General features: G+C 35.6%; 1 protein-coding gene across 8 annotated transcripts in view; it reads left to right on the top strand.

Moving 5' to 3' along the window:
- The window catches only part of nrxn2b (neurexin 2b), a 736,064-nt gene that overhangs the window by 137,330 nt on the left and 574,292 nt on the right, over positions 1-24,442 (top strand). For all 8 annotated transcript variants that reach the window (XM_087788643.1, XM_087788642.1, XM_087788639.1 and 5 more), the window contains exon 3: positions 11,096-11,116. In XM_087788643.1, coding sequence (XP_087644769.1) covers positions 11,096-11,116 — 21 coding nt within the window. The remainder of the gene's footprint in view (positions 1-11,095; positions 11,117-24,442) is intronic.

Genomic DNA, 24,442 nt, shown 5'->3' with positions numbered 1-24,442 from the left:
ATTCAAAAGTAATTTTAAACAGGAAAACTGCTTTATGAGCTGACATTGCATTTAATGGGACATAAGTTAAATAAAATACCAATCCTATTTAAAAGCACAAAAAAAGACACATTGAGAAAAATATAAATTTTAAAAACAATATCTTATATTCAAAAATATATAACTTATAATATAAATTGAGTTCTTGGACAAAAAAACGACCTTTAAAAACACTAAAAAGATCCTTTTTGTTTGATGACGCCATTATCCCAAATTACAGTTACAACTTTTGTAAACATCATTTCATAAACTTATTGTATCAATAGCTTCAGGTTCTTCAGGTCATTCATCCGTGATTTGATTCAACTTTAAGTATCTTCCTCTTCCTCTTTGCAATGAAGCTGTGGTTTGATTTATCATATTCTCAACATCATATTCTCCACCTGCCACTGCTTTACCACGGCTTTACCGAGAGTAGAAACCATGACATATGTTTCATTTCGTTTTTTATTGAATTCTCAGCTGAAGGTAAAAAACAAACCTTTACTAACGCGCTATTATCACTGTCTCTTTAGGGAATGGAGTATTAAAAGCTTTCTATATAAAACCTTTATTTTCTTTCAAAGTTAAAGAACATTTTGCACATAAATATTATTTCTCTTAAGAGATAAGCCGTCTGCCAAGGTTTCCTACATCTCATATCTCCCGCCCCCCCACCCTCCATACCTCCTCTCTTCCTCTCATTTTCCATTATTACCCACCTCACTCCCATCTCCCCTGTCTTCAGAGCTTTGCAAAGATAAGATTTGCTCTCCCCGGTGACTCCCGGCGTCGATAGTAATGTGCTGCTATCATCAATGAACTGTCAGACCACCTCCTCCCAGCCCGTCGTGACCAACTCCCCTGACCTTCCTGACACAATAACACACCTGTACGACTCCACAGCTCGGTTTTTAAGCCTTTTTTTTATTTTTTGGCTTTTCCATTTCTCAAACCTGTACTTCTCACTTCTTCTTGTCTTTTTCAGCCATGATGTGTCCATGATATAACTTTCATTTTCATACAATAATCGAGGGTGAATTATTAATATATAGACTTTAAATAAGCATTACTTGATAAACCTTGTTTATGTTTTGATAAATTTGATAAACCAGTCAACTCTTATCTTATCTTGCAAGGATCCATAGCTTCTGTTTGGCTTGAAGTTCAACTAATATGTTATTTAAGTGTGTCTTAAATAGATGTGTGACTCAATTGTATCATCAGTGTCTGTTTGTACAAAACTCTCTTTTCATTGAAATATTGACATTAGAAAATAATCTTAAGCCCCGCCCACTGAAAACACTTCAAGCATGGAGGTTTGTCACCATATGTCATCAATCCCGGAAGTCTCAACCTCCAATGGACTCACTGTATAAACAAAGCGGGGCATGATTACAGCTGGCTGGAGGAGGAGTGAAGCCATCATAACGTCGTAATGGACTCCGCTCTCGTAACCTCGTTCGTGTCTTCTGCCCTGAGTCAGTGGGCCCAGATTTATAGACATGCAAAGATTATCAACTCAAACGGTCCTTCTGGGAACCAGTAAATTAATTACGTTCCATATATGTTAGATTTGATCGGCCGAGTCGCAAGTAACGACGTCTTTGAGATGTGTTTAGCTGCAGGGAGAAAGCTTTCAGATGTGGACCTTCAGGGCTGAAATGTCACCACGATCTTCAGTCAAAGAGTCGTCGTGATCAAAACACTTAAAAGAAGGATGAGCTCAATATGTAATATAGTGGATATCCAGACTGGAGGCCTAAGCCCTGCAACGTTACTTGAAGATGAACTGTAAACATGTTTCAAAATCCTTAACAAACCTATTTCACAAAAACGGTAAACCAAGATTTAGAATAGTGAGCCTTCAAGACAACATAATCCATGCAGATATACAAATATGTCAATAAATATCAGTATTGTTTTGTATTTTTCTGAAACACAATAAACATTTTAAATATCAGATGTAAATGTTTTGGTTAGTATATATTTTAGCAGCTGTAAATGTTTAAAAATGCATATATATATTTTTAACAAATGCAATATTCGTTTTTTGTTTTTTTTTGTTATATACATTTTTTTATTGTAAATCTTTACTATCTGTGTATGTTTTAAACATATTTAAAAGACAATTAAAAAAATTAAATATATGTTCTATCTATATGTTCTTTTTTTTGTGTGTGTCCTTTTTTCTCTTTAAAACAATATATTTGAAACACCTTTTTAAGATCTCAATCATGTTTGTATCTTTCATAACTTTTAAAAATTTACACATTTTAATATATATATTATTATTATATTATTTTTCGTAAATGATTAAAAAAACTTGTTTTATTATATGCTTATGTAATTAAAATGTTAAAACAAATTTCTCAAACATGTTTGTATGTTTCTTAAACATTCTTTTAAACCATTTAAATCATCAGATAACTTTTATTTTTAAATTCATGTTTAACAAACAAAATTGTTTTTTTTAACAATATATATATTAAAACATTTGAAAAAGGACATTTGATCTGTTCATGTTTTTAAAATTTCTATCCTAGTAGCTTGGTGAAGCTTTCCGAAAAGGTCCACCGATGTCCACCAACCTTCAACATCCCTAACAGTAATAAGAAAAACAATTATTAATCACAAATATAATCTGATTGAAGATTTAGGAGGAACAAAAGAACATGATCCTTGCATGTCATTTGATGAGTTCCTGACCCTGTCAGAGTTTTAGAAGCCGCCCGAACATCCTCTTTGCAGAAACCTCACCAGGGGATTAGCGGATGTACAAGAGCTCATTTTAAATTTCATTAAAAGTGGTATTTATCGTGATGAAGAGGACAAATGGTATTAGGGGATTATTGCAGTTGCGTATGGACGTGCACTATTGCATGGGAGATACATAATAATCCCATAATGCCGCACGACTGGTCCAATCGATTTTATTTTTTTTTGCTACAACATTTAAACAAAATCCACAAGACGACACTTCAGATATGATCAACGGCCTGTACATTACCTTGAAAGTATGTAAGTAAGTAAGTAAGTAAGTAATATTTATTTATATAGCGCTTTTCCAGACCAGGGTCACAAAGCGCTTAAACAATCAAAACAATACTCAAAAGGATATACACTTTAAAAATCAAGATAATACTGAGAACAACACAGGAGTTCCAGAAAATCAAGGAAAAGCCTTGTGATTTAGCTAGATCTCTGAAACTGTAACTAGTATTACTGTGTTTGTAAATACATATTATCATAGGTTTTTTTGTTTTAGGTTGGAGTTTCGACACAATCAATTTCAATCACCCAAAAAAACTTGAAGATCATCAGCAGTAATCACCCCCTGCTTTGTTTAAACATAAGGATTGATGACGTGTTGTGACAAACATTGATGGTTTAGCAATCACAGCAGAGTGGGTGTGGTCGTGGTAAACAAGATTTAATCTCCAGAAAACACAATGTTTTCAGTGGGCGGGGCTTAAGATCATTTTCTAATGTAAATATTTCAATGATAAGAGAGTTTTGTACAAACAGACACTGATGATACAATAGAGTCCAACATCTATTTAAAACACACTTAAATCAACACATTAGTTTCACTTTAAGTAAAACAACCCGAATGCATCCCATTGGTCTCTGGAGTCGGGGCTTTGATTGATGGGTAAACGTAGAAGACTTTTGTAAAAGTTGTTCACCATTTAAATTGGTGTTATTTTTAAAATCTTTGTGTAGTTGCTAATTAGCCAAACAACATTGAATAATGAGCCATTTTCCTGTCGAATTATTTCATGTTTTACTGGACGAGGCTGTGTTTTTTCTGACAAACTCAAAAGAAAAATAAAGAAAAATTATAGTCTTTCTTGAGGAACTTTAATATTGTGGTCATGGAAGTACATCATGTCCCAGACATAAAGTCATCCGCAGTGAATAAGAGCAAAATAAGTAAGGAAATCTTTTTTAACATATTGGAAGACAAAATGGGCTTTAAATGTGTCTGACATTAATAGTTTAAAATTCTATTATGTCGTCACATTTCAAATTCATATTCAAGAAGTTCATCAGAAAAGCATTCTAAATTATCTTAATGATTGTTCTTTATTTCTTAACATTAAAGGAGATTATTCATGGTTAAGAAAAGATCAGGCTTATTTAACATGGCAGTTTTAATGGGGAAACAATATATAATTTTAATTGAGCAAAAATGGGTAAAATATTTGAGATCTTGATTGAAAGAAAACTTTTCAGACAATATTAACATTATTACATGATAACATTTACAAAATTACTCATTTAGAATGTACCAGTACAGCGTATTTTCCATTAATTGTAAATGTCTAACATCTGTTGAAGACGTTAGTAATTTTAGATATAACGTTTTCTTTAAAAGTGATGCTGTTCGAACAGGTTGAAATATCTTTTGAAATGAACATGAAAGGAGATTATTCATGTTAAAAAAGATCAGTCTAATTATTGTGCGAAGAAAATGGCTGAAATATTTGAGATCTTGATGAGAAAATCTTTAAATAAATATATATTTGCATTATTACTTTTTTAGTATGTATCAATACTGAATATTATCTATGAATTGTGTCTAACATACTGTATGTTGAAGACGTAAGTAACATGCATTTTATATGTAACATATTCTTCAGAAGTGATGCTGAGGAAAAACATGATGGATATCTCTTGAAATGAATTAGAGAATGAGCCGTCCATCTTTAACCCCCAGGATCCAGCCTGTTGATTTATTCATTTCTTGTGCTCACTCATACCAAAAAAAGATGGAACACTGATCTAGATAATCCATCAGGGACTGAAGGTTGCACTTACTTTGAATCCAAGTTATGTTTTCCCCTTTTTTTCATGATGAAAGTAGCTTCTCTAGCACCTCATTGTCTTATGTGGCACCTTTTTTTACAACCACTTGTTACAAGCATCCGGCAAGAAGAGTGGACTGAAGATCTCATATTCAAATTGAATATTCTCTTGAAACATACGTTAATTTAATTCATGCTGTAGAATGATATGGATATGCAAGATATTTTTCTATCTGATTTCTTTCAGAGGAAAAGCCCAGATCATCTTTCATTGTCCTTTTTTTTATTATTTGATAGCATCTGAAACTCATTAACACTGCAGACACATTGTGTTTTAAAGTAATGCCGTCAGTCATTAAGACCAGTGGCAGCTGGTGAAACTTGTTCTAGGTGGCGCTCTTTTCCAGAACATTTCCATGCCTCTACCATGTAAAAGAAAACAGTTGAAAATAGTCTTAGCTTAGACAATTTTAATTGAAAGTAGAAATCAACACTTTGACAGCTAATAATAAATGATAATGTTTATTATGCTACTTTTTTAGAAACAAATGAAAACACAAAAACAATTATACATTGAAATACTGCCTCCTGAATAAACCAAATAAAAATAAAATAAAAATAAAGCTTTTAACAACCTGTCCAGGACAGGACATCAAAAATATGTTCTACCCACTTATCACGAATGAACACTAAGAACCTTCAAATGAAAAATAATAATAAAAAAAAACCTTGTAAATGTAAGATGTCAAGAGTCGAGATCGAATTGGCGAAAACCCCGCTCTCTAGGGTTGCTCTTTTAACCGCCCCAAAATCATAGTTAAACCCCCCCCCCCCCCAGAAAAACTGAATATGCCAAATGACGACACAAACCGAGATTATAAACAGAACGTGAATCAATGAAAATATAGTTTATCAGTGTGAAGAGTTCAATAAACATACAAAATCATCACTGTTGATAATTATTTTCAAACTTAAAAATAAGTATTTTTTCAGCCGATCAGAGTGCGATGCCCCAGCGCCCTCTATGGGCAGGTTGCCACTGATTCGGACCTGATATGAATATGTCCTGGAAACGGTAAACCTAAGCCGAAAGGCAAAGATTGATAAATTGGTCTTAATTTCTACCCTTAATATGGTCGAGGGTTTTGGATTATTAGCGTTAGAATAAGTCAAAGTCGGTCTCAACTCTCAAAAAGAGGGCAGAGAACTGTGTCATCTGGGAGAGACTCAGAGTAGACCCAAAACTTCTTATTGTCAGAAGAATCCAGTTGGTGTTGAACAGACATTAACTCGTGATGCCTCTGAAATACATCACTAGTACAATCTTACAGATCACATGGACTTATAATCAGAAGTTGGATGATAAGGTTCCAGGGTTGAGTCAGTTCTTCAGTGACTTAGGTCAGTCTGTCAAACTGAGCCTGAGAAACCTGGGTGTTGTATTTGACAAAGACATGTCTCTAGTTCAACACTGCAGAAAACTGACCAGAAACTGTTTCCTTCAACTGAGAAAAATCTCTAAACTTAGGAAAATAATGTCACAACACGATCTGTAGCTTGTTTTTCTGAGACTCCTGTGTTCGTCTTATGGGTCTTCATCTTTTAAAGTATACATTTTAACTGTGTATTTTTAATTTATTCTTAAAGTGCTTTGTGACCCTGGTCTAGAAAGGCTCTTTACAAATAATCTTAACTTACTTACTTATGTACCGATGTATTTTTATCATAATTCATGCATGAAAATGTTGATAAAAAAAGGATAAAACACATCTAATGCACTGACTATGTCCTCCTTTGGGCCCATGCACAACACTTAAGTTACACAGCACTTTAAGCAAGAAATACTGGCGGACAATGAGCTGTGAAGACAGAATGTATTTCTGTGACACGAAGACTACGAATCCACACATATTAAGACCGACAAGGGGGTAATAACACAAAAATAAATGCTACATGAGTTGACAAACAAAGCAGCATACTCACTTGTTTTCTGTCCTCTAACCAGAACCTGCAATCCTGCACACTGTCAGAAACTTTTTACACTGACTGACAACTTAATCCTCTAGACTTCGTGGCCTTAGCAGATTTCACATAAAATCTATAGAGCAAAACACAGTATTTCCCCTCTGACAAATATGCAATTACTTTTAAGACGTTCTAATCCAGATAAAGGAAGCATAACTAAATCGACTGATTTATCGGAGGCAACAACACAGCAGGTACTTTATTATTCCTTGTCGGATTGAGGATGAAAGGCGCTAAAAGGAGGTTTTTATGGATCAGCAACATGCAGACTGATTTCCTTCAATTTACCAAAATACATTTATACCCCTCCTCAACATATTTTAGTGTGTGGTTATGATGCTCTTACAACATCACTGGTCAATCAAACTACAATGCAAACAACTATGTTGTCTGCATATCAGTGTGGAGTTGTCAGATTTTTGATATCTGTTTGGTTTGAAGTGGTTTTATGAACAAACAATTCTCTCAAGTCAAATAGGACGGTTGATAACTATGGGCATGCAAGAGACCAGGAGTATCAAACTCAATCAAACAATGATCTCTTTGTTATTAAAATGACATGTATATTTGCCAAACTACCTGTACTAAAGGTAATATTAGTAAGATTAATATGGTGTATTTGCATTATTGGAGGCTGAAATGATCCAAATATTCTGTCAGTTTATTGTCCTTTTAGTTTTACCGTTATTGTAAGTCTCAGTAGGATTGTTGACGTTCATTTTCTTTTTTTTTCTTGCTATCTTATCTTAAACTTTCTTGCTGTAGAACATTAAAAATACATTATATGTTTATGTTAACCTTCTACAGGTTGAATTTTGTTCACAATTATGTTATAGTTCACCACAAAGTTTATTGGCGGTTGGTGTAGGAACAGGCAGTATAAACAGTGATGTAATTGTTATATTATCATCCTCTTATGTTACCACATTGAATAATTGTTGTATAGCCATGGATGTTTAAACTATAATTTAAAAAAAATGAAGTTAAGTAAATCAAATTTTATTTTTTATTTTTTCCTTGTCAACCTGAGCCAACCGAGATAATTCAAATTGGGATCCTTCCACGGGTATCATGCTAGTCATGTCTGAAAAAGAAACAGGGGGACATTACTAATAAAATATATTATATTTACAAACGGTTAATTAACGTTGATAGTTGAAATAAAGATGCCAGACCAATGATTTGAATGTTTGACTCACGGTTTCGACCGAAGTGTAAGGACAGGTTCTCCTGGAATCGTCCAACATAATTGTTCCATATTGTGTCTTCAAAATCATCAACATGTGATCAACATTTTGTAACTTCTTTGTTTACCTATGCAATCTTGGTAAAAAAACACACAATTTGTGATTTAGACTCTTACTTGAAGAAATGGTAGCTTTACTACTGTGTGAAGTTAATTTGTAATTTGACAAACATCACATTAATCTGGTGTGTTTCATTTCTCACTACTATTTTTAAAGCTTGTGTTATCTTGGCGACAAGAAGACTTCAAAAGGATTGTCACCCATGCCCGCCATATTTTATATCTTTAGGATTGGTCAGTTAAATCCAACGACAATAACAATGAAGTGAACAATTTCCTTTGAAATTGAACATTTTAAGAACATTTTAGATCCAGTGTAAACATAAATGGTTGACGATGGATAGAAATGGATGGATACGGAGTCTATCCCAGATTCTTCAGGCCAGAGGCGGGGGACACCCTGGACAGGCTAGTACGTCTCTGGGCACAAAAAGGCAGACAACCACTCACACACACATTTATACCTAAAGATAATTTCACCAATTTCCCCATCAGCCTCTGTATGTTATTGTACCGTGGGAGGAAACCGGAGTGCCCGGAGTAAACCCACGCAACAAGGGGAGAACATACAAACTCCATACAGAAATGGTCATAAGTTGGTTCCCGACTCGGAAGCAATCCGGCGACATTCTTGCTGTGAAATTCCTAATAAAAAACATTACTTTTATTTTGTGCCCTTCATCTTTTGTGAGGCGTTTTCAACTGGAAATATATTTCACAAGTTTAGAGCATTTTGTGATGGATTCAAGCTTTGATACTGTGGAACATAGAACATTTATTTAAGAAAAGGCTTTTTGAAAAAATAAAAAGGCAACTTTCTATAAAAGCAAAGAAAAGCTTTTGAGAAATTCCTTAGAAAAACGCTCTTTTCTCTCACACATGCATAGCAAATAAGATGGAAAAGACCTCGAAAAGATCCCAGAGGATCATAGTGCTGGAGGCTAGATAGGATACACCCTAATGGAAGGCATCTCCTGGATAACAGTAATGGGTGGTAAAGAGTACTGGAACCAATTGTTAGGATAAGAGGGATAAACTGGATGTAGTCTGCCCAGGATCTCTCTCTGAAAATCGTATTTCTCCCTTAAGGCAAGATGTCTGAACTATTCCCAGTGTGAAACGTTTTAGTTTAACGTAATTCAGCTCCAATTTAGTGTCAACCTTTTATAAGTTAACAGGGAAAACTTACAATCACGGACTTATTATTGCTACTTAATCGCCCACAGGCCACTTCAAACAATTCTGTTCAACACACGTGTTGGAGAACAATCGCCACGTAAATCTAATGGACAAGTCACTTCACAACCTTTATCCAAAACTTAATTGTCTACACAAAAGAAACACGAAAGGCTTCCCACCCACATGTTGGAGACACAATAGGGCTGATTGCAAGCATCAAGGCTAATTCTATGAATTTAAAGAACTGCGTCTGTTGTTGTTACTCATGGTTGACTGTAATTTGAGTTCATGTTTCTTGTTAATTATTTCAATTGCAAAACACCTTGAAGAACATTTAGATACATTTTGATGCTGTTTATAGAGTTATAGCTCTCTTTGCATTTCTTACCGTATGTCTGTGTAGCTTACCTACTGTCTGTGGCTCTGTCTTTTAGTTTGTGTCTCTGTTTGTGTCACTGTCTGTGTCTCTGTACATGTCCGTCTTTGTCTTACTGTCTGTTCCTTGGTATGTGACTTCACTGTCTGTGTCTCTGTCTGTCTCTGTATGTGTTTGTGTGTGTGTCTTTTTGAATGTCTGTGTCTATGTATTTGTGTGTCGCTGTCTTACTATATGTGTCTCTGTATGTCTGTATCACCCTCTTACTGTCTGTGTCTCTGTATGTCTGTGTCACCCTCTTACTGTCTGTGTCTCTGTATGTCTGTGTCACCCTCTTACTGTCTGTGTCTCTGTATGTCTGTCACCCTCTTATTGTCTGTGTCTCTGTATGTCTGTATCACCCTATTACTGTCTGTGTCTCTGTATGTCTGTGTCACCATCTTACTGTCTGTGTCTCTGGATGTCTGTATCACCCTATTACTGTCTGTGTCTCTGTATGTCTGTGTCACCATCTTACTGTCTGTGTCTCTGTATGTCTGTATCACCCTATTACTGTCTGTGTCTCTGTATGTCTGTGTCACCATCTTACTGTCTGTGTCTCTGTATGTCTGTGTCACCCTATTACTGTCTGTGTCTTTGTCTCTGTATAACTGTTACACTGTCTTACTGTCTGTGACTCTGTATGTCTGTGACACTGGTGATACAGTATGTCTGGTATGGATTTAAGACAAATATTCAGTGGACAAGCAAAGACCTGGAAAAGGATATTTCAATTATAAACCTCAACCAAAGATCAAACTGCTGTCCTTTTGATTTCAATCCAATCTTCTTTCAAAATGCCGAGCTTAATCCCTGTGCTTTGTTTCAAAGGGTATTCAAAACCAAATACATTGGAATTGGTTCCACAAACATCCTCAGATTAAAAACATCCCCCTACAAGAGAGAAGGAAACGAGCGCTATACTCTGCACAACAACACATTTTTATTTTATTCTTTTATAACCAGAATCTTTGAAGGGAACCTTTGTTGTGGCACTGTATATTTTAACATCACATTCCGATTCCTTTTTTTTTTTCTTGTGTGATTTCATTCCTATTTCAACAACACCATGAATTTGCAAAAGTCCTAAATTGCTTCTCCTGAATCGGTTGACTGTCGGTTAGACTCCCACTCTTTTGCCATTAAGTGTCCGACTCACTGTCTCTCAATGGTCGATCCTCTTTGACGGTTGGATCGAGGTCTCCTGGGGTGGCAGCACCACTTGTAGGACAGTCCAGAATCTGATGTCTATCTTGATGTTTGGAGCACTTACTTACGTATCCTTTAATTTGATGTCAAACTAATAATCCTTTTCTTTCTTTCCATGTTGTCTGCGCTCAGCTGAGGAATACGCCGTTGAAGGTAAGACTGTCTGATGCTTCCCTGTTGAGGCCCTCTGACGCCATTATGCTCAATGGATGCTGGACTGCCTTATTGAACTGTGCCCTCTCTCTCTTGGGAGGGGCATTGTCATTTTGGACTGCGGTTAAACGTGACCACCAGGGGGCCTAAATTACACTCGTCAAATTCTAGCAGCAAAAGTGATTTCTGTTGTTTATTCTCTCTTTCTTTTTTTGGTTGCTTCTGGTTTTCACCTTCAAATTTATTAAGCAACACATTTACCGAAACATACACAAACTTTCAAATGTGTGAAGGTGTTCAAATTGATGTCTTGCGGCTTTGGTTAACCCTTGGGTTGACCTCATTAGTTGGTCATTGACCAGGTCAGAATGCAGCAGATGCGCTCGTTCGTCTATCAGTATGCAGTATCTTGTTCCTGAAGTCGAGAACTGGTGATAACACAGTGGATGTGTTTGAGACTTCTTCTTCTTTCATGAGATGTTGAACCAAAGTTGAAATCTCTTTTAAAAGATTTTGACTTGAGATTGAAATGGATGTTCACAGAAGCCAACAAAGTCTACTAAGTGGGGCTGAGTGGTTTAGACAAAGTGTCATATCACATTTTTGTTTTGTTTTTATCTATTGGGTTATTTGGCGGTTTTTGCTTTTTGCTTTTTGCAAGAGTGTCAGACATTTTCCTTCTGAAAAGAACATAATTACTGCAGTTTACTGTCTATCCTTGAAGCGCTTGCAGTATTTACCCAAAGTACTTCTGTCTGTGTAGCATGTTAGCCATTAAACTTAAGCAAAAACAAAGCATTAAAACATCTTAAAATAAAGACTTATTTAGGTTTTTCCAGAACAATTCCCAACGTCAAGGCTTCAATACAAAAGAGACGTCACAAAGAAGAAGTATGGAGGGATTGGATATTTTTAAGTGTCTTTTTCAAGGAATATGAGGTAGAAAACAACTAAGCTCCATTTGCTACATAAACATGGACTAAGATTTTTGACTATAACTCTAAAAAGGAATGGATTACTCTGAAAATAATCCCAACCCTTGGTCGACATGAGGTTGAGTAGAAAATTACTTCACTTTATTATTTATTTATTATTATTTTGATCACAGTTCATCAGAAATTATTTAATTTACAAATATAAAAAAAAACAAAAATACAAATGAAACATGAATAGAATATTGCACAACCAGGTACATAAAATGTAAAATATCAATCATATGCAACTGTTATTGTTGTCTCAACGAAATCATATCCTTGACAAGGTGGAATATTGTCGTTTACCTTTTTAATGTCCTGAATAGAAGGTCCGAGTTTTGAGATGTTCAGAGGGCGGATCTGAGTTATAAACATTCCTTATGTTTTTTTTTTTGTTCCAGGAAATGGATTGTGTTGTGGCCGCTAGCTACAACTAGCATTTGGTTTATTTATTAATGAGTGCGTTTTTTATATTATTTCCCCATCAATGCATACTTACAAATCTTCCCGCGAGTCTCTGTGCGGCCCTTCTGTGACTCTATCCCGCAGAACACGTCACTGTAGTATGACATGGATAATATTTTATAATACATGTCGTTTTAGTAGTTTTTCAGCACGATTCTATATACTGCACAACCCTACAGTTGTATGTCTTTGGTAAACATCCTCCCGTTATCTAACTTGAAGGCCTCGACTTGTTTTTCGTGTCACTTATTTTAGGGTCCGGGACGTTTGTGCTCTTAATCAGCACCAGTGACCATATCTTCAAAAGGTTGGTTGAGATTAATGATGTAGAGGAACCTCGGATGCCCCCAGGGTGTCCAGCGTCCCTGGAAGGTGTCTGATGGCCCTTGTTTGTACGCCGCTGGATTGATGGTGCGCCGGTGACACTGACCTGCTTTCACTGGCGAGCAAAAGCGTGCGCAGCCATCTGCCTCATGATAGCCCGCATGTCCTCTCCCTTAAGAGCAGCCCTGGATGATGAATTGCATGTGTGTTCACGCCTTGTTAAAGCATCAGTCCTATAGAGGCTAATGGTCTTGCTGAACGTACAACTCGCTAATTACCGTACCTTGTTGTTTTACAATTAGGTCTGATAAAAAAAATGTCATGTTACTATGTGTTACACTGAACCATGAACTAATATTACAAAACACCGTGTTTTACTTCTTTAAAGAGTGACCACGAAATACTTACATGTTTATCGTCCCAAAAACGTATCACAATTGATGGCCGACTGTATTACATCTTTTATTAATGCGCTTGGAAACATTATTTCTAATGGTTCTGTTTTTATGCACGTGGAATAACACAGTAATTATTATTATTATTATTAATTTCTATTACTTGGGCCCTGTGGTCGGAAATATATGTATGTATAAATATATTGTATATATATTGATATAATATTATATTAACGTAGGTGTGTCAAACTACATAACACGAGAGGCCAAGTTTTTATATTATGTTATTTATTCTATCCCTAACCCCCTAACTTTAGCCCTAAACCTAAACCTAAACCCTCCTGAGATTCCCGGAGCTACCTTGGTCCCTTGTCACCATCTTTTCCATAGATTGCTCGAACGAACCTCCCCACTGCCAAAACTAAACAAACACATCCAGATAAACCATGAACAAAACAACAACAAAACAAAAAAACAAAAATAGCAATTACATCCGACCAAGCTTAACTTTTTCTTAACCAACAAAACAAATATATAAAATTATCTAAGTGAGCAATCACAAAAACAAAGCCCATGATTCCAAAAAACACCAAAAACTATTTGAGAAATGATCGACCTGCAAAAAAACAATGTTCAGCCCAGCTACCCCAAATGAAGAAACAAAAGCGGCCATCGATTGGAGATACTCCATCCTAATAATATCTATGTATTTCTTCCTTTATCAATGCAAGTTCCTTTTCTTCCAATATCACTTCTTCCCTAATCGGAAGCCTCTATATAATATTTTGCTTTCTTAACTTATCTTAAACACCTGCATCTTTATAGATAACAATAGCAACATGAACATTTATCTACTTTGATTTGAGAAGACCTTCTGTAAGTCGACATTAAATAACTTCTCTGTGTAAAGATACTATATATGGTGATGATTCACAGAACAGAGACCAAAGTTTCTCACAAGATTATTTTTCAATAGAATAAGCTAATGTTTGGTTTTTGATTATAATAATAATTAAAATGTTTGTATACCTTTTTTTTTTACAATGGTTTTATTAAGTTTTACCAATGTCAACCTTCCCCCCTAGATATTACACTCAAACACTATTTGTGGTTGGTGTATCTAGAGGATATATATTCTAAATATAGATTTTGTGAAATCATGTTTAACAGAAATCTTATTAGTACTTCTCTGCTAACTCTTACCTCAGTCGTAAACCAGGTAACATTGAGGCCTGTGAGTCAAAAGGTTTGACTGTCAAGCACAAGCTACTTCGACTGTTTTGTTTTTCCTAGAAATCATGACGATGTTGAATTAATTGTAGGTTCCTGATGTCATCTGCTGTTTATCACAGGAGAAGCCCATAGATCAACCTGATCAAAGCAAATGATCTTTCCTCTGCTAGACCCTCTAACTTAATCCCCCCTCCATTGTAGTATAATAATAACATTTAAATACTTTTTATATCCTGGTTTGATGTTCTGCAGATACAGGATTATAGATTTGAGAGGCCCCAGTATTTAAATGAGATTATGTGGGATCATCCAAACCAGATTATGTTTTTTTTATTTTTTATTTTATTATTTGCTCTTGAAGTCCAAAACTAAATCCACAATGAAAAAGTATATATTTTGACAAGCTTATCTGTGGTGGCGCCCAAAGACCATGAATATTCAATGGTGGGTTTTTGCTTCAGAACTGATCTACATTTGCATCTTTTGAAGGGTAACTAGCATCCACTGTTTCGCTGCAAATGTACAATCCTAACCCTGACGGAACAAAACACATAGGAATCTTTTGTTATCAATAGAAAAAAATACCTGCTCACCATCGAGGGTGTGAGAGATTTGCTTTGTAGAAAGAGATCGATTGTGGATAGTTGTCGGTTGGCGTTTAAGTCAAACACTACAATACGCAGACACACACACACACCTACACACACACACACACACACACACACACACACACATACACACACACACACACACACACACACACACACACATTGAATGGAAAAGGATGAGCAAGCCTGAATGTCTTTCTTTCTTCAGCTCTGAAATTGCTCCAGTGCCTTTCAGACGGTGGGATGCCTTGATGTTGCCTTTAACTGCTCAGACTGGGCCAGATGTTGGTGCAAGATTAGACCTCATGCGGTCCTGAAGGATCCTGGTCTGGCCATGGTTGCTCCCGAAAGACATTTATTTCACCGCACACATCCCAGACTCGCCTCTTCTCTTTCCCTGCTTTGTGATAAGTGAGGGAAAAGGGAAGAAGTAGAAATCCAGAAGTGTTTATTTGTCGATTCTCGAGTGTGAACGTCAGCAGCTATTATCATTTTTTTGAGAAATGCATTTGTCACTCTGTGGCCTGGAACTCTGCAGATGACCTTGTGTGTGTGTGTGTGTGTGTGTGTGAAAAAGAGCAAAGGAATTAGAACATACTTGGTAACATACAACCCTTGTATTATCTCAGGGTCAAGGTGACCTGAAGGCCCTAAAGCAAATGTGTTCGTGGTATCCCTTGTGTTGTCTCTGAGACAAAGTGAACAACCTCCCTGGCTTACATAGCATATGCACATACATAGCATATGTATAAATATATATATATATATATATATATATAATATAGGATTTCCTAATTTGTGTACCAATATATACATTAATATATATATATATATACATAATAACTTTCATCAAAACATTTGAATTAAATTGTTCTTCTCAGATGACTATTAAAGTATCTTTTTTATTGTAAAATGACACAATGTAGAATGATTATCATGTTATTTTAAGTATTAAGGATTTTGTGTTCTTAACGTCAGATCAGTCAAGTCACTGATTATATGATATGTGTTATTTGAGGAAATATGAAAGACAGAGAAGGAAACAAAAGTTGAATGTATGGATAAACTTTTTTGCATGTCGGACCAGTTTAATATCTAAAATATTGTCAGAAAAACAACAAAATTAACATAACCAGATGGATTAATGTTGAGTTTGTGCTTATCTTTTATTCATTTTTTTCTTATTTCTTTAAATAAAATTGACCGAAATAGCGTCTTGACATGTCAAGACAAACACATTTATATAATTTTCGATTAATTTTTTTTCTATAAATAAAACACATTTTCGACAGATAACCATCCAACACAAATACAATAATATGTTTTCTCTTTCTGTTCGGCCCTACTTTAAACTCCTAGAACACTGGTACTTGTCCCTGGTCACCAAAATATTTCACTTTCAATAAAAAATGTCTGTGTTGACAAAAATCATCTTGCTGTGAAGAGTTCAGTCCATATCAGTTAATTGATGAAAGTGATATTTGGAAATGTTTAACCGTTAATGTATAAAAGTCAAATAAATAAATTCTTGAATAAATATTGTTTATTGTTTATGTCCTAGTCTTGACCTCCCCTCCACACAGAATACATAAAATCCTTGTCCTGTATACTGATGAAAACGCTTTTATCCAAAATAAAAATGAAAAGTTTTTATTATGTCTCCTTTGACAGTTTCAATAATGAATTTAAAGTTTTATAACTTTTTTATCCTTGTTTTAAAACATTCCATGTTGGAGTTGAATCCACTGAATGGTTCATATATTGACTTCAGGAAACAATATTTATTTTTAAAGTTCGTTATTTATTGTTTTATTTTGGACTTCAATCCCCTCCACACCTTTTTTTCTTCTCCTACTCTTTCGTAGTGACGACGGGCCTCGGCGGGGGGCTTCCATGAATGTCACCCTTTGTCATCAAAGCTGGCTTGAAATGTAAATTTGTTTTGCACTCGTATAGTCTCTCTTGAGACTGGGTGTGGAAAACATGCTCTTTGGAATGTTTCCCAGTGGGCATTGGTTTCCTGGGTTATTTTAATGTTTATACTGTTGTTTTTTTTTTTTAGATATTTCTTTCAACTAATGCATGCTAGGGATATATTCCCGTTTACATGACATTCTCTTCTATCGGTTGTACCCTATGATGGTTTTCATTCAGAGTTCATAAGGATATATTGTGTTATCCTATTTCATTCGTCTGCCTTTCTTATAATACTTAAAGTGATTGTTCACCTAAAATTTAAACTTCACTTATGTTCTACTCACCCTCATGTCGACTAAAAATTGGGGTTATTTTCAGACTAATCTGTTATTTTCAGTTATAGACAAAAATGTTTGTTTATTTTAGCACCTGGAGCTCAGTTGTCTTTGTCTTCATCTTCGTCCAAAAGACACTTAAAAACATCCAAATACCTCCAGACTGCTCGTCTGTAAGGTTACTCTTGGATTGAAGTACTTGTCGCTTGCTATTCTTTCAACGTTTGCCACAAAAATTATAAAAATATAGACTTATTGAATTTTTTTCTGGAACAATTATTCTCTTCGAGGCTTCAATCCAAGATGGACAAGCAGTATGGAGGTATTTGGATGCTTTTAAGTGTCTTTTTGGACAAAGATAAAGACGAAAATAACTGAGCTCCAGTCGCTACATTAGAATGAACAAACATTTTTCTCCATAACGCTAAAAAGTACAAATTACTCAATGAAAATATCCCAACTCCGAGTCGACATGAGGGCGAGTAGAACATGAGTGAAGTTTGAATTTTGGGTGAACTATGACTTTAACTGTACAAGCCCAAATCATCTTGGTAGCTAAGGTATTACCAAGGTGTTACTAAGATGTTTCTTCGTAAATCAGAGTAAATGTAATAAATGTAATAGTAAATATAATGTTTCATTTACCCCTAGAAAATGTAAATATATTTATGTGTATGTTTATTACTAATCAATGTTCTTCACTACATGAGGTATGGCCCAGGACTATTTAGCCCGGAATTAAACTCATGATGCCCACAGTGTCTTATATATTTTATTTTTAAAATACTGTATGAGTATTAGTCATTATTACTTGTTATCACAAAAAAACCTTTTAAAGAAAAGCTCTCAAGACATCCCGTGTTACCATTAAATGAAGTACAATTGTGTTATATTTGCACAAAAGTATAATTTTCTACTGATCAATAAGATTTGCGAAAAAACGTAACCCTAGAAATTTAGTAAGTGAAATAATTGAAAAAAGTTCAACAGGTGTTTAATGGTTAAAATCAATACTCCGTTGGAAAGCGATCAACTGTATTGCGCTAGATCTTAAAGTAGATGCTGCAGCCCAGCTGTCAATTTGAGTACTTCGCTGGACATGCCATTACGACGATCAAAATTCTACAAGACTTGGAGATGGTTCTTCCAATGAAAGATCATGCAAGCGTAGATCACAGCCGCGGGTGTAAAGGATTCTTGTCATTGCGATCTGACCTGTGACACCTGAATCAATGCACTCATTTAAAAATGTGACTTTGATCAAATGGTTTTTTTTCTAAGCTCCAATCAAAGCTTTTTGATGAAGGAAACACAATAACAGGTTGAACGTTTGTACGGAACTCCCTCAGGGAATTGCTGTGAGTAAACAGAATCATGTCAAGTCCCAGAAAGACGTCAGATGAATGAGGACGGTGTGACTTTACTTATAATCGGGATGGCGGATGAAATTTCTGTGTTTTAACTATTATTTGATCAAGAGAAAAAGTTAAGGATTGCAGGGGTTTTAAACTCCATCACACAAATTCCTTTAACCATTGAGGTCGAATTTAAATTTACCAGGAAGTGCGAATATTGTCCTTTTATTATTTTAGGGCCAATGGTTAGTGCGATGGCCTCACAGCAAGAAGGTTGCCGGTTCGCTTACGCTTCCCTGTGTTGCCTGGGTTTACTCCAGTTACCCCGGTTTCTTGAGAACTTGGGGAAATTGTCCGTAAGTATGAGTGCTGTGTTGTGGTGTGCCCTGCGACAGATGGGCGTCCTATTCAGTGTGTCCCCCGCCACTCACCAAAAACTGGGAGAGACTCCAGCCCCCACGCAACCCCAAATAATTGAATAGGTGGCCTAGAAAATGAATTGATATTTTTGGAGGTACAATACATCTGAAATATTTTTAGAAATTATTTTTCTTTCACATCAGTTTTAATCTTATTGGAACCCCCTCTAAAACAGTAGATATGATACTCTCAGTTACTTATCTTATCTTAAACATAAGCATGTTCATAGCTCATGATATGAACATACATTTATTCTGATATTTGATAACCATCCCAAAGGCCGGATAATTTGACTGGACAGGCCAAATTTCTGCGAGTGCGAGTCCAAACAAAATCCATAAACTAGTGAGAAAGTGAATTAAATCCAACCTGATGATTTAAAATCTAGTTCATGACAGCATCACAGTGAAGTTGAATCTAAAAATGTTTTTCCTCCGTTGGTCTGAATCAAAAGTCAAAGTGCACTTAAGCACTTCTCAGGCCACTTTCCCTGTAAATCCATTACACGCATACGAATGAAGGCTGACAACTCTTCTATTATACTCTTTAAAAAAGCAATGTTCGTCTGCACTTAACTCACATTGAAGATTAAATATAATATATATAAGGAAATAGCACTTTAAGATTGGTTTGTATAACCAATTAAGTAAAGTAAGACCTCCCTCTGGGATAAGAAAATAGAAACTCAAACTTTTCTCCTATTCAAATGGAAAATGTGTTTTTGTATCTTGTGAAAGCTCTTTGTTTCATGTCAGACAGCCTCTTTCAGCGTCGTTTTAATGAACCCACACCAAGCATTTTTGTGTCTTTCCTGTCAGTACAAGTCTTACCATGATATTCAAAGGCTGGCTGAGAGTATTTGTGTAGATGCAATCTTGTGCAACCTGATTCTTTCTAGGCAAATAACGAGGTATATCTACATTTGAATAACCATCAATCATTTTAAGTAAATTAAAATAATCGTATACCGTTTGCTGTCATTTTAAAATGATAAACAACACATTATTAGCTCATATATTAGTCAAGACCAGACCTGGGCAACATTTGGTCCTAGGGGAATGTTTGTTTTTATTATCTCACTAAATGAGGTCATTTTGATCATTGAACAGATGAGGTTAAATATTTCTTAAACGAAAAGAAACTTTGTTGAAACTAATGTTTTACTTTGTTTGTTTATTATGAAGTGCCTAATTTTTAATTTGTAACTATTTCAACAAAACTTTTACCAATTTTATTTCTACTTTTTGTCCTTTGGTAATAGATAATGTATAATTTAAAAACAATTTTAAATACCTAATGTTAAAATGTCAAACGTTATTTCGTGATTCTTAAAATCTTATGAAGGCTTGACTTGAAAGAAATGTGACAAAAAGGAAATCTATGAATAAACACAAGTCAACAGAACGCACACAGGAAATACATGCCTCGACAATGTCCGTCTAAGAGTGTCCCGAGATTCAAAAAAGGAAGTACAACTTTTTCGGAAAAAATAATTCCGAGCCACCACTTGTGGAATGCTTAATTCATTTTCTAATTAAAAAAAAAAAGACACTGGAACTATACGCCACTAAGACGTTTATTAATACCCTTCATTGTTCCTTTGAGTTTAAACATACAGGACTGTTTTTCTTTATCCCTTCTTTTTATCCCAACAGTCCCTGTATAACGTGAACTTTCTTTAGGAATTAAAATCGTCCCACTTTGGTCTAGACCACATTGTCAATCTAAATATTGGAAGTGACAAAAATCATATAGCCCTCTAAGTCAGAGGCCAAGCAAAATGTAAATTTACCAGGAAGTATTAATCCCGATTATAAGGTTTCCTTATTGTTCTAGGTGCCTTGATGTATCTTATTTATTTCTGTGTTCTATGACCAAGTTTCACTCATCAATCAAATCCCTTCCTTTTCATTTTACTCATCTCTGTTCAATTATTGATCTGAATAATCTAAGTCGCTTTTCTTATATTAAACAGTGACATCTTTATAGTTTACAAAATCAACATTAACATTAGTTTACTTTGATATGAACCAATGCCACAAAAATAAATACATATTTATTCACTACTTCCTCCTTCAAGCCATCGTGCTGGTTATATTATCAGAAAAGCAGACCACCTTTTTCAGCAAGTGCTGAAACGCCACACTCCCTGTGATTTATTTATCGGCTGCCTCTCCAATTCTGTGATGGAAAAAGAGGCACATTTCAAAAGCCAAAGAACTTTACTGTTCCCGCTGCCTTACACACCTTCCCAGCTGTCATCTGAGAATCATTCGAGAGGGATAAGTGTGCGGTGACTTGGGGGTTAGAACAGCATAAACAGCGATGGGCGGGAGGAGGGAGAGCGTGGGATATGGATAAGGAACGGACGACACAAGTGGGGATCTGTTGAAGGAAACTTTAAGTTTTGACATCACAACAGCAGGGTGTTGGGAATGGAAAGAGACATGGCCCAGATACTTCACAAGGATTTGCTATTAACGGCCGCAGGACTTGATCTGTGATTTCTCAACTTGTGTCTTATCAACATTTCCCAACTTTGAATACTTTGTATAACTCTCGGGAGTAAAAGAAAGTGGTTTATTTCTGGGACATAGCACCATATGTATGTTTCATTACATCAAATACAAACGTCTTAAAGCAGTTTTCTGCATCTGATTGAACTGGCTTATCCCTGGTTGAAGGTTTGCTGGTCATTAGCAGGAAAGGAACCGGTCTGTCTGGATCCATCTGGACTCAAAGTACCTTCAGAACCAGTTTGTGGTCTGGTTCCAAGCCTTATTCATAGTAGATCAAATATGTTGCACAGAATTAACCATTTATTGTTTTTGCTCTTAGTAAGGATTTGTAGGTTCCATTATTTCCCTAAGCCTTAGGCTCAGGCTAGCTGTATAGACCCGAGAACAAACACATTCTTCGCCAAAAGCAGGTGGTCCATTTGAATGAGCCGAGGTCAGAGAAGCCGTCTTTATTTAGAGGACACCGGGCCGCCTCCATCTGGACACTGACAAGAGACGCCTCCCGCCCGCCCAGAGGTGAAGTCAATAAGGAGTCCTTCGACCTGCCTTGCTCACCACTAGCTGCTTCTCATACACCTGGCAGAGGGTTGTTTGACCTTTTGCTGATATGTTAGGGCAAATGAGCTGTCGATGTGACTGGCCAGGCTGAGCTTCAACGCACCTAAACACACTTGCTCTTGATATTTACGAGCAATCTTGTTTTCCCTTGACATTGATACGCTAATACCTGCCCTCCTAATTCTCTGAAATTAATTGCTAGCAAAGGTGACTTTGTAGAAATAGTTTAATAATGTACGAAGAGTAGCCTTTGGTTTGGGTTGCACTGGGACATAAAACATGGGTTTTTATGAAGATTTATCAGTAAATACTAGAGACGGGTTGATGAGGCATCACGATACAGAACAGTTGTTCGAAGCTGTATCGTTATGCAGTGTCTTGCTTTTAAAAGGCCACTAGATGGCACTCTCAGTTTGAAAATGATGCCAGGTTTAATTGAGTTTGTAGATAAGAGACAGCTATGACATGACATCTTTACATAGATTAGCTGAAGATGTTTACATCTTGTTGGTTCTGGAAATAAAGCTTCATGAAGCTCCATCATTCGATCAATTGACTGACCATCAAATTTTTTCTTTTTTTTTTGGTTATAACATGTGATGTGCTGATGAAGCTTCATGAAGCAGTGTCATATGTTTGTAGGCCAGTAGGTGGCGTCCTCATCAGAGCAGAGAGGGACATTTAGAAAATGTCTAAATACAAAATGGTTGGCTGTGACTAGAGATATTGCTTACAGTACAATATATCTTTGGCACATTTTCTGTTCTAAATGTATGTTAACATGTCCTCTTTTAATTAAAAACTAGATTTATTTCTTTTGCTTTGATTTGTACCTTTTGAAAGACAAATAATACAAATAAAATCACAATTCCTCAGTTAGTGTGTACAAAATAGCACTCTCAATTTAGGCTTTGGCATTCAAAAATGCAACATTTACAATGTTAATGTTTGTAGCAAACATTATTTATGAAGAAAAACTTGAGTGAATAAAACCAACTTAACCTAATCTTAGGACCTCAAACTACAAAAGCGATGTAAGAAAGCTTTATCATGGACAGATACTGTGTCAGTGACTTAATCATAGTTTAACAGAACTGACAATAGTGAGTCTTCATTAAATGATAGCATCATCCATGAGAAAACCCACTGTTCATGGTTACCCCTTATTACTATGTCTTCAAATCATAACCTGCAATTTAACTTTTAGATATGTTCTACTTTATTCCTACATCCACGTGTCACTAATTACCAGATCTTTCTTTTGTGTTGGTACTGAACCGCTGTTCTATTATAGTCTTTACAGCAGCTAATGGCTCAAATTCCACCTCCACACTATTCAAGCCCTGAATTACCATTGCCCTCTTTTATCCAGAATACATTGCATCTGATAATGAACCCAAGTGTGGGCAGGACCTTATTAAAGCCGAGTGAAAGCCAGTCTTGGTGAAGCGTGCGCTCCAGAGTGCATGCATATGCTTTACATGTTCTAATGCCTTTCTGAAATAAACACTGCAGTATTTAGCTGGCATGATTTTTTTTCTTTCCCGCTCCAACATTTTGTATCAAAATTCACATACAATCTTATTTAGTTGTATTTTTCGTTACTAATTAATACTAATGAGCATATGTATCCTACATTGTTACCCAGAAGTAAAGCACCCTTTTTTCCCCCTGATTTTTATTTAACTGATTTTGAGCATTTGTGACTCATATAGTAGGTAACAAGTATCCGGACCACCAAACTACTTCACTTTAGTGGGTCAAAGACAGTGTTTTCATATCAATTAAGTACTAAGAGGCTTTTTGAATTTACAGGGAAGATAAAACAAGAAATGAATACAACAAGATTATTTATCAAATTTTGTAAAAAAAAAAAAAAAGAACATTCATGGAAAAATTGGCAACGGTTAAAAGGATAATTCATAAAATGGCAGTTATGCTATTCTGACATCAGGGTGAGACAGAAATACAGTTTTTAGTCATACAAATTTGCCCTTTAAGATTATTTTTCTATGTCACAGAACTTCTTCAACTTCTAAAAGTTCCAAACAAGATAAAATACTATTCAGTATACTTGCACTGTACTGCTGAGGTACTGGAGCATTTCTTAAATGAATAAGTCTGAGTAAACTTTTATCAGTTCCAGCCCAAAATGAGGAGTTGATACAAGAAACGGAACTTCAGCATGAAACAGTCACCAAACAGAGGGAGCCATAATTGTCT

The sequence above is a fragment of the Callionymus lyra genome, chromosome 4 (assembly GCF_982586985.1).
Source record: "Callionymus lyra chromosome 4, fCalLyr1.hap1.1, whole genome shotgun sequence".
NCBI lineage: Eukaryota > Metazoa > Chordata > Actinopteri > Syngnathiformes > Callionymidae > Callionymus > Callionymus lyra.
The sequence above is the reverse complement of the archived record's forward strand: the minus strand, read 5'-3'. Positions and strand labels throughout refer to the sequence as shown.